Source organism: Melanostigma gelatinosum (assembly GCF_949748355.1).
Source record: "Melanostigma gelatinosum genome assembly, chromosome: 7".
Taxonomy (NCBI): domain Eukaryota; kingdom Metazoa; phylum Chordata; class Actinopteri; order Perciformes; family Zoarcidae; genus Melanostigma; species Melanostigma gelatinosum.
In genome coordinates this window covers 5,694,308-5,707,285 of record NC_136640.1, presented here as the reverse complement: position 1 = coordinate 5,707,285, position 12,978 = coordinate 5,694,308, and the positions used below count along the sequence as shown (strand labels likewise).

The window sequence follows — 12,978 nt, the reverse complement described above, 5'->3', positions numbered from 1 at the left end:
GTAGTCCCCCGTCTTTGTCTTCTCAGCGCTCACAATGACTTTGAAGTGACATTTACATCCGTCTCACCTCGTGCAACGTGTTGAATTTCAATTGACACTGGACACACATACCACGAGAACATCTTGTCCATTTCCATTTAGAACTGATTAACTGCTCAGGCAGTTGCTCATTACAAGATGACACAGAAGCAATCTATAAGAAGACCTGGACACACAAAGCCGAGATTCCACACTTCACTCACAGAGCTGATTTAATGAGGAGAGAATGCCACACGAAGTGTAATAAAACAAATCTAAATAAATCAAAAATAAATCCCAAGCAAACAGTCATAGCAGTTAATACACAATGCAATGGAGCTTCTCTGGTCCGTAACGATTGCGTAAATACCTCCGTATAATGCGACAGTGTCTTAACACAAACAGAATAAGGGAATGTACCACAGAGCGGATCTTGTGGTCCGCGAGGAGTTGCGCAATACCTCGATATCGAGCGACAGTAACTTAAACACACAAAAACACGGGAATATCAACATATAAATGAATGGCCTGAATTAAATTTACGTTAATTTAAGCTAAGCTATGCCCAGATACCATGAACCTTACTTGTCGATGCTTCGTTGCAACGGAAAAGTGTTCGTGGGGAAGTTGTCCTTTTTCCTCGTCAGGAAGGGGGGCAGGGGGAGCTTGCTGGTCGGCGCGGCTGTGCAGCTGGCGTCGGGCCGTCGTGGCGTGAGCTCGCTCTGGAGCGAAACGCAGACGTGATCTATCCTCGCTGCAGGGAGGACAGTTAACTTCGGATGAGACGGCGTGGTCCGTCTGTCTTTCCGGTAATCGTCGGAGAAGGAGGGAGGCTTCGTCGTCTTTCCTCCTGCCGGTATGTGTGCACAAAAGAAAAAGAAGCGGAGACGGGTCGTGGAAGGGATTCGTCTCGGCGGGGTAAAGGAGCCTTACTCAAAGTGGAGCACTGTCTGTTTCGTCCAGCGAAATGGCTCGTGACCTGTCAGGGTTTGAGGAGGGGAGAAGGACGTTGCTTCCTCGTGGCCTGCGTGGCCAGCGTCGCGGTGGCGGGGAAAGCTGGATCTTCTGTGGCCTGGACGGGGGTCCGAGCGAAGAGAGCGTTGTGTGCTCCCTGTTCGACGGAGGTCGAAGGGAAAAAGCCATGAGGTGTGAGTTACAGACATTTTTGTAGACCAGTGGTTGAACCACAGGGGTCCTGGGGTCTCTTGGCTCTCGGCCAATGAGATTGCAGCGGTGCATTCAGGTGACTTCAGGAACCATAGTTTTTTTGGGGGGGGGAAATTCACACCCTAGTGTGAAATTCCTTCAGAGGAGGTTTGCTCTCATCAAACTACAAATCAGGATGAAACCTTTGCTTGAAAAGGGAAAGGCCTGATTCTCTTTGTCCACAGCACATGTTGAAGCCATATGGTCAGACCCCAACATGTATCTGCTCTTATCTGCATTTTATCACACAGCCAGCCTGATAAACCGACCGCAGGGCGGAGATCTGATAACCCAGAAGGTGTCGAAGAATATGTTATTACTTTCACTTACTCAGGCGATAAGTTAATTCCAAAATCAAAGTCATTCATGTTCTGATAAGGGCCTGTTGTTTATCAGTTACACACCATCAGACCTCTTTATCCTACAAACTGTAAGGTACAAACATGATGTTAATCTTGTTTTTTTAAGTGTTGATCTATGTTTACTTCGTCTTGGTGACTAAAGTATGCTGCGGATGTAATCGACTGTAACGGTCACACTGTGCACACATGCATGGCTGTTATTTGCTTTATATGTTTTTTCCTTTAAGTCCACCAGAAGTATGATCATTTCCTTTCTGAAAATGTCCAAATTACTCACTTCATGGCAGTAATGTATTCTTTGTGATATCAGATGTCCAGAACAGCAAATAATTCAAGACATTGACAATAATAACACAATTATTAACTCTTTATTGAGTGCATATTCTTTACAAATTACAGTAGCAAGCACAAATCAGTCATTAAGAAAGATACGTTCCTTTCCATATCAGACTACTTTTCTTTTCTTTTTTCAGTTGTATCTGTCTTTTGTGTCTCTTTTGTGTGGGCTGCTGGTACCCAGTGATCAACACATAGATTTGACCTGCAAAACATTTGTAATCGCATCGACCTGAAGCAGAAAAGACCACAGCAGACCCAACAACAAGAAAAACACGAGTGTGGGTGTAATCCGTCCAGCTCCACTGGTTTCTGTGCTCCTGTCTCTCAGCTGGCCAGACGTTAGATGGCAGCGCTTCATGTTTCCAGCTGTGTCCCACACCAGCAGCTCAGCCTGAGCAGAGCAGCAGCTGGACGTGTACTTCGCCCACAGCGGCTGAGATGAGCCAGGGGACCGTTCAGAAACATTCAGAGGTGAGTCTCCTTTCTCTAATCTGGCCTTGTGGTGGTGGCGGTGACCTCCACTGGTTGTCTTGTCCCTGTGTGCCTGTTGCCGGTCCTCTCCCAGGCTGTCCTCTGTGGGTGGGGGGCTGTGGAATAAAGTCAGAATGCCTTCACCGCTCTGTAGCTGGAGGGCAGCGAGGCCGGAGCGCCCCCTGTCTGACACGACCAGAGATACGGTCCAGCTAGACTCGTTGCAAGTGGAAGGACACGTGGACGGCACTCGTGCAACAGAGCAGGACGGTGGGGACGTGTCAGGATCCTGCAGGAGAAAGAGTAAGTGAAAATTCAAGATGAATTAATGATCTTTACGGATAAAACAACTAACAGTAAACCTCTGTATAAAACAATTAAAGTTGTCCCCAAACGGAGTGTATGCTATTAGCTTTCAGCTGATGCTCACCGGAGGGATCACAGTCATGTAGGCCACTGCGTAATTTGAGTCCGGAGAGTCAAGAGCGCGCACGGTGAGTGTTAGGGTGACGGTCGCTCCTGCCTGAGCTGTGGCAGGAGTGAGGACGTCCACCTGACCGCGGAACGAGCCTTGTTCTGCAACATGGAACCTGAGGGACAGAAACTCGAACTGAGAGAACAAACGTTTTCAAGTAGTTCTTCTCCATTTAGAGACAAGAGTCCATAAAGGGCATGAAATGTGGTTTTCTAATATCACATTCCTATGATCATACATGATTGCAAAGGGAGGATATAAGAAATGGAATGGCGAGAGTCTTTTTCTACCTGTGAGGTCCTCTCTTACGAAGATATCCACAGTCGTCATCAGCAGTCAGACTGAAGAGTCGGGCCAGGCCGTGGTTCAGGACGTCAAAGGCCACCATTGAGCTGTGACCAGGTACCAGGCGGGGGACAGACAACACCTGAAGAGACAGAGACACATAAGCTGTGAAACATCATCACAACAAGAGCCAGCTGATCTGAGGTACGTCAATGTGAAACTCCGTGAACCAGAAAATCCACCAACACAGAGTTTTATGGAAAGCTGCTACAGGAAAAGTCATAATTTGACATTTTGTAAGGTGAGATATTTTAACTCCTACTTAAAATGGAAAACAACCAGCAGTTTTAGTGCTGTTTTCCTTTTCTATGAAGCAGGAATGATTGCGTTTTAACCACTTGGAGGCAGCAGAACAAGCTGTAGACCTTAGGGGCGCTAATGCTGGTACTATTCTGGATTATCACGTCCGCCTGTTAGTTTCTGTAAACTGCCTGTTGCATCTGGATATGGATGAACCAAAACAAGGTGCGGGCCATGAAACCAAAAGAAAGAGCTAAAAGACACAGCCCATGTCTTCTTCATCACCTGTATCTGAACGTGAGTGGGCTGAACCCTCTCTGCGGAAACCCTCTCCAGCTTGTTTCCTCTGCTGTCTCGGCCCGTCAGCCGAACACAGAATGGGACTATGGGAACAGAGTCCAACCATCCCACCAGCTCCTCCACAGAGTAGGATGACGATGACGAGGAGTTCAGCTTGACCTGCTGGATGCTTTCACCGTCAGCTCCCAGCAGGGTCACGTGACTGAAAGACGCCTCCTCATCTGGAGCCAGGCCCGTCACAGCCAGCACCAGAAAGACAGGAACACCTAAGAAATCACATTCGGCACAAGGCCGTTTCGCCAAATGTCCGACACATTCCTGGTCGTGAGACTTCCACTACTAGGCTGTCACTGATACATCCCTAATTGTATTGGAAAAAACATCTCTTACCTGCTACTGGACTACCCTCCACTCTGGCCAGACCTGGGTGTGTCTCATTGGTTACTGTAGCAAAGTAATACAGGAAATCTACACTGCTGTCACCTGGGGGTGCAGATCAAAACACAACATCTTTTCTCAGCACAAGGAGCGTTAAATAAGAGTGAACGCACTGTTAAATAACTGTCGATTTTTCTTAATGTCCAACATGTTTTCCTTTTACCTATCACATTGAATGTGAGGTGTCCGTCACTCTTGGCCTGGAGTTTCCACTTGCCTGGCTGTGTAGGAGACAGCAGGCTGATACGGTACAGACCAACGAAGCGCTCCAGCTCTGCCAGAGGGCCTTGCTGGCTCAACAGAGACTGGCTTTGGTCTAACAAGAAGAGCAAAATGAACTCATCAAATGCAAAGAAGAGTAGTGGTATTGCAGGACTTTAGGAGCAAGTACAAAGTGCCGTTCACAGACGATAGACGAGCCGAATAAAGCTGCTGCGATATGGCTTGCAGCTTATGCTGACAACTGTGCGCTGCAGTTACCCGATGGGCTGGTGAGGACACACTCCGTCAGGATGCCAGTGACGTGTAGAGTGACGTTTTTCACTGAGCTGTCAACTCTGAAGGAATGGGAGGACATCAACTCTTCGTCACTTTCCACGTGGAGGAGGGTCACCTGGGGAGGGGGGGAGGAAAAAGTGTGCTTGTAATGTGAACAGTAGGAGGAAGGCAACAACTACTGGGGATCCCAATGAACAAACAAAAAAACCAAACATGCACGTTCCCACTTCAGTGATATGTTCTATAAATGTTTCTATAAAAAAATGGATCACATGACAATTTCTATACAAAAGAACATTGTTCATCACTGCAAAATGATTATTGCCAAACCTTGCCACTCCCCTCAGCTTTCTTTTAGCGGTTTTCAGCTCATTGTTTTAGGTTCTCTCTCTCTTTGCTCTCATCCACCTCATTTTAAGCTGCACAAGGAAGCTGTTTTCGGCACAAATGCTAAAACCTCACTGTAAAAATGTCTCTTCTCACAATCAGTAGACATACGTGAGCAAGCATTGACAAGAAGTTGCGAGCAACGTCTACTCGCAAGTGGTCGCAAGAGAAAAAACGGGAATCACTGAGTTTCTTTGTTTTAGGAATACATTTGAATTGGCTCAGCAAAGGATTGGGGTTAGAGTTCTTGCTGCCGAACCTTGTCGATGGCTGTGTTATCCTCCACTATGGCAGAGACACTGCGGATGTCAGAGTTGGTGGTGAATATTGTCAGTCCTCCTGACAGGGAGGACAGGGAAGAGTAGAGGGAGAAACGATCAGGGGACAAAAGTTCCCTTCTCCTCCTCCTCCTCCTCTTCCTCCTCCCTCTGCTCTCCGTTGTGTATTTGGGGTCTTCAGTTAGGAGAAAAGTCACCTGTGGGAAAATCAGCCCATAACGTGACCGATGGTTGAGCAGAAAGAAACATGCGAGGACTTGCTTGATTGCAGTCCCCTTTGCTGTCGCAGTTTCTGGCCACAATAAATGAACAGTACAAGACACAAGAAGGCCGTACTCATTACGTTCACCACAGGAAAACATCCATCCTAAAATGCAATACATGTAATGCTACTTCACTAGTTTGAAAGAATCAGAAAACGTCTCCATAACTTACAACTGCATGTGTTTATTAGCGACGAATTCTCTTTCAAATGAAACCCTACCTTGCTCTGTTTCTCAAGTGCGAGGGCCTTCACCACGTCAAACAAGTGGGCGTCTTTTGGGGAAGCGTCGGTGAATACAAAGATCTCCGACAGCGGTGGACTGTGAGTGAGTGCCAGCTGGAAAACCACACAGCAAGACGGGAAATGAGCTACTTTACATGTGTTCACACACTCATGCGCACACCTGATCACAAAAGACACGGCGTCCTAATGTACCTGAATGGCAGAGAGACACATCTCTGGTTCGTCTCCTCCTCCCAGCGCCATCAGGTTCTCCATGTGCTGCATGAACTGGTTTGGGTCATGGGTCTCATAGACCGGTCCTATCGCTGCAGAGCACAGGAGGTAGAAATGTTACATGGCAAGCAACATCTGCTGAATAACAGGAGATCTTTGAGGACGTTAACCACCACATTTAACTTTTTTAAATTGTTGAATCTTAATGTAATTGCTCAACAATTCAGAGGGCTTACACCAGTTTTAAAGGAATATTTCAACATTTCGGGAAATACACTTGTTTGCTAACTCTTGCCAAAAGTGAAGAAGATTGACACCACTGTCATGTTTCTGCAGTAAATATATACTGTAGCTACAGCCAGGAGCCAGTTAGCTTAGCACAAAGACTGAACGCAGTTTCAAACTCATTTCTTTATGAACCTGGATTTGTGCAAACATTGTCATGTTGAAGCAGGAAAGGGCCCACTGTCGTCTCAAGCATAAACATATATTCTGAATAATTAAGATTTCTGCACAGAGTACTGCACGTATTTAGCATTACGCTTCTATAAATATATAAAAAAGTTTGATCGATGCAGCAGAAGCAGACAAATTGTGTTTTTTGTCTTCCACACATTCTCCTCCTCTGTCAAAACCTGGCGCCTACATTACCCACAATGCAACTTACTTTTCCGGCTTAGACCATAACAAATATTCGTACCATTGTCTCACCGCCACAAATGTTAGAGAAAGGATATATATATATATATATAATTAGATGGTTCAATGCTGAAAACCTCAAAGTTAAACCTCTGTTGATCTCTATGTCACCCATGCTTTCACTTGTCTGCCATGCATACTCTCACATAGATAACACTGGTCAGGTGATCTGTTTCCTTCAAGGATCACAGGTGTAAGGGCCTGGGGGTCAAAGGGCAGAGAATTGTTTGGGATGGCGAGAAAGGAAATGTTTGTGGAGGTACATGGAGGGTAATGTTGGAGCCAGGCAGCTTTTAGCTGAGTGAGGGTAAAGCATTTAGCTCATTTTCATGGTTGAACGAGGGAAGCTGAGGAACAACTATTGAACAGAGAATGGAACTAAAGTGAAGGCCAGATTACTTAAAACTATGTAAGGTGAGTTTGATTCCTTTTGGTTGTTTTGTTGTTTTGTGGACATTAAAGTGGAGATCACGGTTAGTTTCTTGTGAACTTGGGTGTGTGTTGTTTCCTTAAAAAGGTAAGCATACATTTAAGTTTCCTGAGTGCATCTCTTTGTAGTGGTCAGGGGGGCTTTAAAGGCACCATTTATTTAAACCAGGTCTTAAGATAACTTGTTCTACCCTCACCTGGGTCATGGAAGGGCACAAGTAGAAAGGTGCCCGGCTGCCCTGGGCTGCCGGCTCGGCTCTGGATGATGGAGTGGGCCCGGTAGCGAGCGGCAGTGATCTCTTCAAACATGCTGCCTGTGGTGTCTATGACGAACACCAATGCGGGGACCTGCTTCACGCTGAAGAGCCTGCCAAAGGACGTTCAGAAGCAAATAAAGAAATGCACTCAACAGCAACATGATAATGTATTGTTTAATTCAACAACTCCTGAGGTGGAAATAATAATTACCTGTAAAACAGTTTTCAAAACCTACCTGAGGAAGGTTTTCTGGCCCACGGTGTCTCTGATGTCTCTCAGTACACTCAGGGTGGCCTCCATAGCTAAATTGGCAGCTTCCATGTGGAGGTAATGGTGAGGGGAGAAGAGAGGTGAGGTGCTGTCCTTGTTGATGCCCCCTTTGGCCCCCAGGTAGCGGCTGTGGTCCAGAATGCCTCCATGGCTACATTTGCCTGAAAAAGAAACGGCCCGTATATTTTAAAGCTTTATGGAGTGTATTCAAAAAGTAACAACATTCACAAAACCAAACAACATTCTATGTGGAAAAAAAGCTCTTTGAGTGTCCATATATCCCTTTGCTTTATTTGGCAGGACTGCAGCTGGCTGACGTTTCCCGTACATACCGTGAGGTTTTGGAGGGAAAGTGCTGAAGTAGCCAGTGGTGAGCAGCTGGGTCTCTTGCTGTCCGTTTGTCATTCTTGCCAGGAGGTTGTCTCGACAGGTGGCACTGAAGCACTCCATACAGGTAGGAGTGTCTTCTGTGGACAGACGGGACGAGGGGGTGAGTGTATTGTTAATGAGGCCCATTAAAGCTCCCGATCATTACTGCACTAGTACATCTCTTTTTAAACATTAATACTCATACTATTATCTTTGTTTGGGAATTGGGTGTATGAGTTGGGTTTTGGGATTAAAAGCCACATCTTTTGTATGAAGTTTTTAAATTTCATTTCATAGTATTAATCACTATTACACAATCAGGTCGGTGCCTGTGTGATCACAGATGTGAAGAATTACCTGCAGCCACAGGGATGGCAGGCTCCTCTGGCTGCAGCAGGTGGAGGTAAATGAAGCGCTGGCCCATCTCAACCCAGTTGCTGTGGCTGTAAAAGTCCTGGCGTAACAGAAATTTGAAAGGCAAAGCATTACGTAAGGTTTATTTCAGCACATATTGACTTTAATATCATGGCAATATTTCAGCCATTGCAACATACAAGTTGGTATCCATGCCAGCAGTGTGACACATGAATGATGTTTTTAAAGGCTGGAAAACCACAACCTGAGTTCATGCGGGACCATTTTTAATATAAAAGGAAAAGAAACATGAAAATGCAATCGGCCTCATGTCATGTTTTGGTTAAATGTATGGCCATTGAATTGAATTGAAACTTGTACTGCATTTAGCAGCACAATCACTTTTACAGATCATTTGTCTGCATCTCAATTAGAAATTCAGTACAGCGCACAGTGCATTCCCCCGTGCCGCACATGTGCAGCTCAACAAACCAACTACATGCTCTCAGAATAGTTTTGATTTTAATACTGGAGTTAATACATTTTTTTGTTATATTTCAGTTCACTAGCAGGAAGTAGATGAAAGAAAAGTACACAGTTTATAACTAAGTAAGTTTCTGCTAGTTTTCCCCATTTGTTAACTTGCCAGCTAACTCACCACATGGCACATTTCCCGTAGTATGTATTTGACAAATTAACACTGGATTTCTTTGGCAAAAACACTGGATTATGTTTGCTTATGATATGGTAAAAGGTATGTTTCTATCTGCATATGACATGGTAAATACAGCCTGAGGATATTTCCAAATTATTCCCATTATTTCCTTTAAAATCTCACGGAATTCCTGTTAATTCCCATGGAAAGTTTCCACCAAGAATACTCATGGAATGTTGCAACCCTAGTCGAGACAAGTGTGAAACATCTGTTTCCCTTCTGCATTTAAAAACGCTATTGTATTTATGAGTGCGTATTGTTCTCAAATTGTAAAATGATATGGGTAATGCTCGTAATATTCTGACATGTTTTAAAGGTTCATGTACTTCCAAGATTGAGCAATGAGTTTGTTTTGTGGCCAATTGTTAGGCTTCATGCTCCCACAAGAGGCCAACAACTGGAGTACGAACTGCTCTCCTCATCCGTACATCACCGGACCCTTCTTTGCGGTGCTGTGTACCTGCAGGGAGTGAAATAGCTGGCCCAAGCTGTGCCGAGCACTTTGGTACTCTTTGGCTCGTACTGAGAGCAGAGTCTGAGCCCAGAACTGCCGCAACATCCCCATGGAGCTGTCCACGCGCTCTGAATCAAAGTGGTACACCGGGTCGGACCTGGTGGAGCTCAAGAAGTCCATGGCCGCATTGGACTTCACCACCTCTCCCACAGCTCTCCAGAAGCCACGGCCCAGTCTGGTCTGGGAGGGATACAGGCTGATTTTTGTTATTATCATTTTAATCAGATGTGCTCAAACAACGTCATTAAAACTGTTAAGATAATGCAATAAAGCTCTCATGTAATCGTAAAAAGTAGGTATTTCCATGTGCATGTAAAGTAAATATCGGCTCACCTCTTCCTCTGCGTGGCTGCCCTGGTGGTTTTTGATGCCCCTCAGAGTCTCCATGGTGACGTTGAGAATGGCCTGCTCTGTGATGTGCTGGTGTGTGTGCGAGTTCAAAGACAGCGTTAACACTCGTGACCAAAAGTTGGGGAGGAAGCCCATGCACGGCAAAGCCAGGACGAGAAGATAAGCCAGAATAAACACCGGCTTTCCACTCCCGTCCCAGAATCTTCCTCTGTCCTGTGACATCGTGTCCTGCAGAGATCTATACCTGCATGAAATAAAATAAATTTAATTTGCCATCACCTTCAATACAAAACACACCGTATCCAATTTGATGCCACTGAATGGTGACGGCAGACGGCAAAGGCTAACTTTTAAATTGGAATGCAATGCGTAGCTTAGAATGAACCAATAATTTATATCATTCATATCATGAAAAAACCCAAATTGTTTTGATATGGGAACAAACGTACAGCAGAAACACATGAGCATTCAATGGAGTTGTGTGTCTCTACACCTGACACAGTCTAATTTTAAGTCTCCTTTTAGCTCTATAGTGTCCAACTTCTTGCTTCTAAGTTTTCCATTGTATTCAGCAGCTCGTTGCTATCTTTGCCTGTCCCACAGGTCACTTCATCCTGGTGGTTTTTACTAAAAATCGCCATCAGCTGCTGCTGAGCGATAAAAATAAACAGAAATGGTAAAGCTGTGGAAGTCACATTACACACAGTCACTTGATCCATCGTTCATATAAAAATATTAACAATAGGCAGCTTTAATAAAACTTATTTTAAGTTTTTAGTGAATGCTTTATTTTAAATCTTTTTAAGCAGTAATTATTGTCTATTAGAAAAGCATGTTGAAAATGTTGTAGCTCAAACATTAAGACATTGAGCTGAGCTGAACAATCGTTGCCAAATGAGTTCTTTAACGAGATGTGAAAAGCGTTTCCCGCTTGCTAATTGGATGAAATGACCTGACCCCTATTGTTCAGCAGTGTTTTGTGCTTATTTGATCATTTTGCGTCAGTCGTCCATGTGTCCTCATGTCATCACCCACTCCTTAACTCCCCCCACCAAAAAAAACAAAAAACCCTCCCCACATTTCTCTCAGCTTTGTCTGTACAGAAGCCACTATTGTTCTTTTCTCATCTTTATTCCGCTTACAATACTCTGGTGTTGTTCTCATGGTCTGTGCTTTCACGAGGCTGACACCAAAGCAAAGCGTGAGGCCTATAAACAACACGGCTCCCTCCACTCTGCCAGCCTGCATTCAGCAGACCAGTTGAAATTGATTGGCAAAAAGACTCGTCCTTTCACTCGTTCTCCAGGAGTGATGCATTATCTGATCTGATTATTTATTTACAATATATATTTTAACGTGTTTTAAAGTAACTGCTCATCTTTTGCTGAGTTTTCCCATCAACGGACTAAGACAGCATATTACCTTGTACAACGTCCTCATCACGGTGCAATAATGTCATCTAGGAATGTTCAGACAATTTTTTAATCGCTAACACTGAAGTACAAAATTAGTACATTTTTTAATTATGGTTTGCATATTAACAGGCAACTGCAAACTTTTGCTTAAAGCTGTAGATTTCTACACAAAATAAAAAGCAGATGTGCTCACCTCAGTTCATCATGGCAGACTGTCTTTTTTTTTTTTTTTTTTTGATTTTGTTCAGACACCACAGCATTTAGCAGAGACCACACATGCACGTTCATGTGATAGACTTTCACCGCAACCTGTCAGCAGAGGAATCCTGTCTGTGTAGCAAAAGTATTCGGTCTTCACGTTTGTCTGTCCTTGGGCTCTTGTCTCTGGCCAGCTCCTGGGAAAGAACAATAACGGAAGAAGCACAGTTTAACTCGGATAAGAGACCGGTTGACACAGTGTGGGCTTCGGGTGCGTTTCCTAGCATTGGGGGGCACGCCATGAGGCAGAAGACATGTCGTCATAGCTCCCCTACAGCCTTGTACCCCTCCTTACCCCCCCATTATAGCACGGTGCATTGATTCACCACAATAGGGCCGCATACATTACTGGCCAGGGTGTTCCACTTGCGCTTTCCCCAACCCCCCCCCCCCCTCTGCCCTCCATCCATCACTCTCTCTTATCCTCACAAAACCAAAAAACTGTTTTTTACAACTGCAAGTCTCCCTAGTTCCCCACATTTCTAGTGACAATCCAAAGAAGGCCATCAGTTGCTAGCCAACGCTAGGGACAGTGTTGAACTTCAGTTTGTTGCATTGAAGGTTGCCAAAGAAGGAGAGGTGAATGATTGGGGTATTTTTCAGTTTTGGTACTCTGTTGTGTCAGGGCTTTAGTTCTGGTAGTTTTCTCAACTACCTTATGAAAAAATAAACCATTTAAAAATGTTTCATCCTGTTTTAGTTAAGGAGTGAATGAGAAAGTTTTGAGGCAGGAAGTGTTGTGCTCCTGGTGCGTTTCGTTGCAACACCTTTGCAAACCACAAAAAGGTTTTTGTTCTCATTCAGTAAGTGAAAGTAGATCAGTGGGAGGCTTGACCGCACAGCATCACAGCACTAGAGTCGGGGAAGAATGGGTAAAAAAACCCAGTAAGACAGAGTGCAATGCATGTAACTCCATGAGTGTGACTTCCCCTGTGGGGAAACTAATCTATCAAACCTATCATTTACTGGCTGCCAGCCGCAGGTGAGGTTAGTGAATGTTTCATGTTCAACTGCTGTAAACCCAGTTTGTTTTCGTGTTGATAATTCCTCCTACTTGGTTTTGCTGCAGACAGTATTTATTTAATAATAAGAGTGCACATCTTCTGAGCTGTACCAAGAGTTGGTGAAAAGCCAGTTTACTTTCTTGGCAGGAAATGAAGAACAGTATCTTTATCCCTGTAGATCCTCATGCCCTATTGTTTCACCACAAAAACCTCATAGTCGAAGCTGGTCATTGACTTTTCAACCATTTTCTTTTCTACAAATTT

At 44.6% G+C, this 12,978-nt stretch overlaps 1 protein-coding gene across 1 annotated transcript; it reads right to left on the bottom strand.

Moving 5' to 3' along the window:
* Positions 1-2,076: 2,076 nt before the first annotated feature.
* Positions 2,077-11,749, bottom strand: vwa7 (von Willebrand factor A domain containing 7). The gene is made up of 17 exons (XM_079271217.1): positions 11,646-11,749; positions 10,020-10,281; positions 9,633-9,866; positions 8,461-8,557; positions 8,067-8,201; positions 7,700-7,895; positions 7,404-7,573; positions 6,058-6,170; positions 5,842-5,958; positions 5,339-5,554; positions 4,675-4,807; positions 4,358-4,510; positions 4,147-4,239; positions 3,742-4,022; positions 3,162-3,298; positions 2,827-2,986; positions 2,077-2,685 (listed from the first exon to the last, which is right to left on the bottom strand). Exons 1-17 carry the CDS (start codon positions 11,738-11,740, stop codon positions 2,110-2,112), a joined length of 3,168 nt encoding a protein of 1,055 aa, XP_079127343.1. The 5' UTR covers positions 11,741-11,749; the 3' UTR covers positions 2,077-2,109.
* Positions 11,750-12,978: the final 1,229 nt, after the last annotated feature.

Bases quoted from the DNA above. Each gene is read 5' to 3' on its own strand.
- vwa7 (XM_079271217.1), bottom strand. From the start codon at position 11,740: ATGAACGTGCATGTGTGGTCTCTGCTAAATGCTGTGGTGTCTGAACAA. The intron at 4,240-4,357 runs GTAAAAGGAAAA...CTGCACCCCCAG, and splicing joins CCTCACATTCAATGTGATAG to GTGACAGCAGTGTAGATTTC. The intron at 2,987-3,161 runs GTAGAAAAAGAC...TCTGTCCCTCAG, and splicing joins CGTAAGAGAGGACCTCACAG to GTTCCATGTTGCAGAACAAG.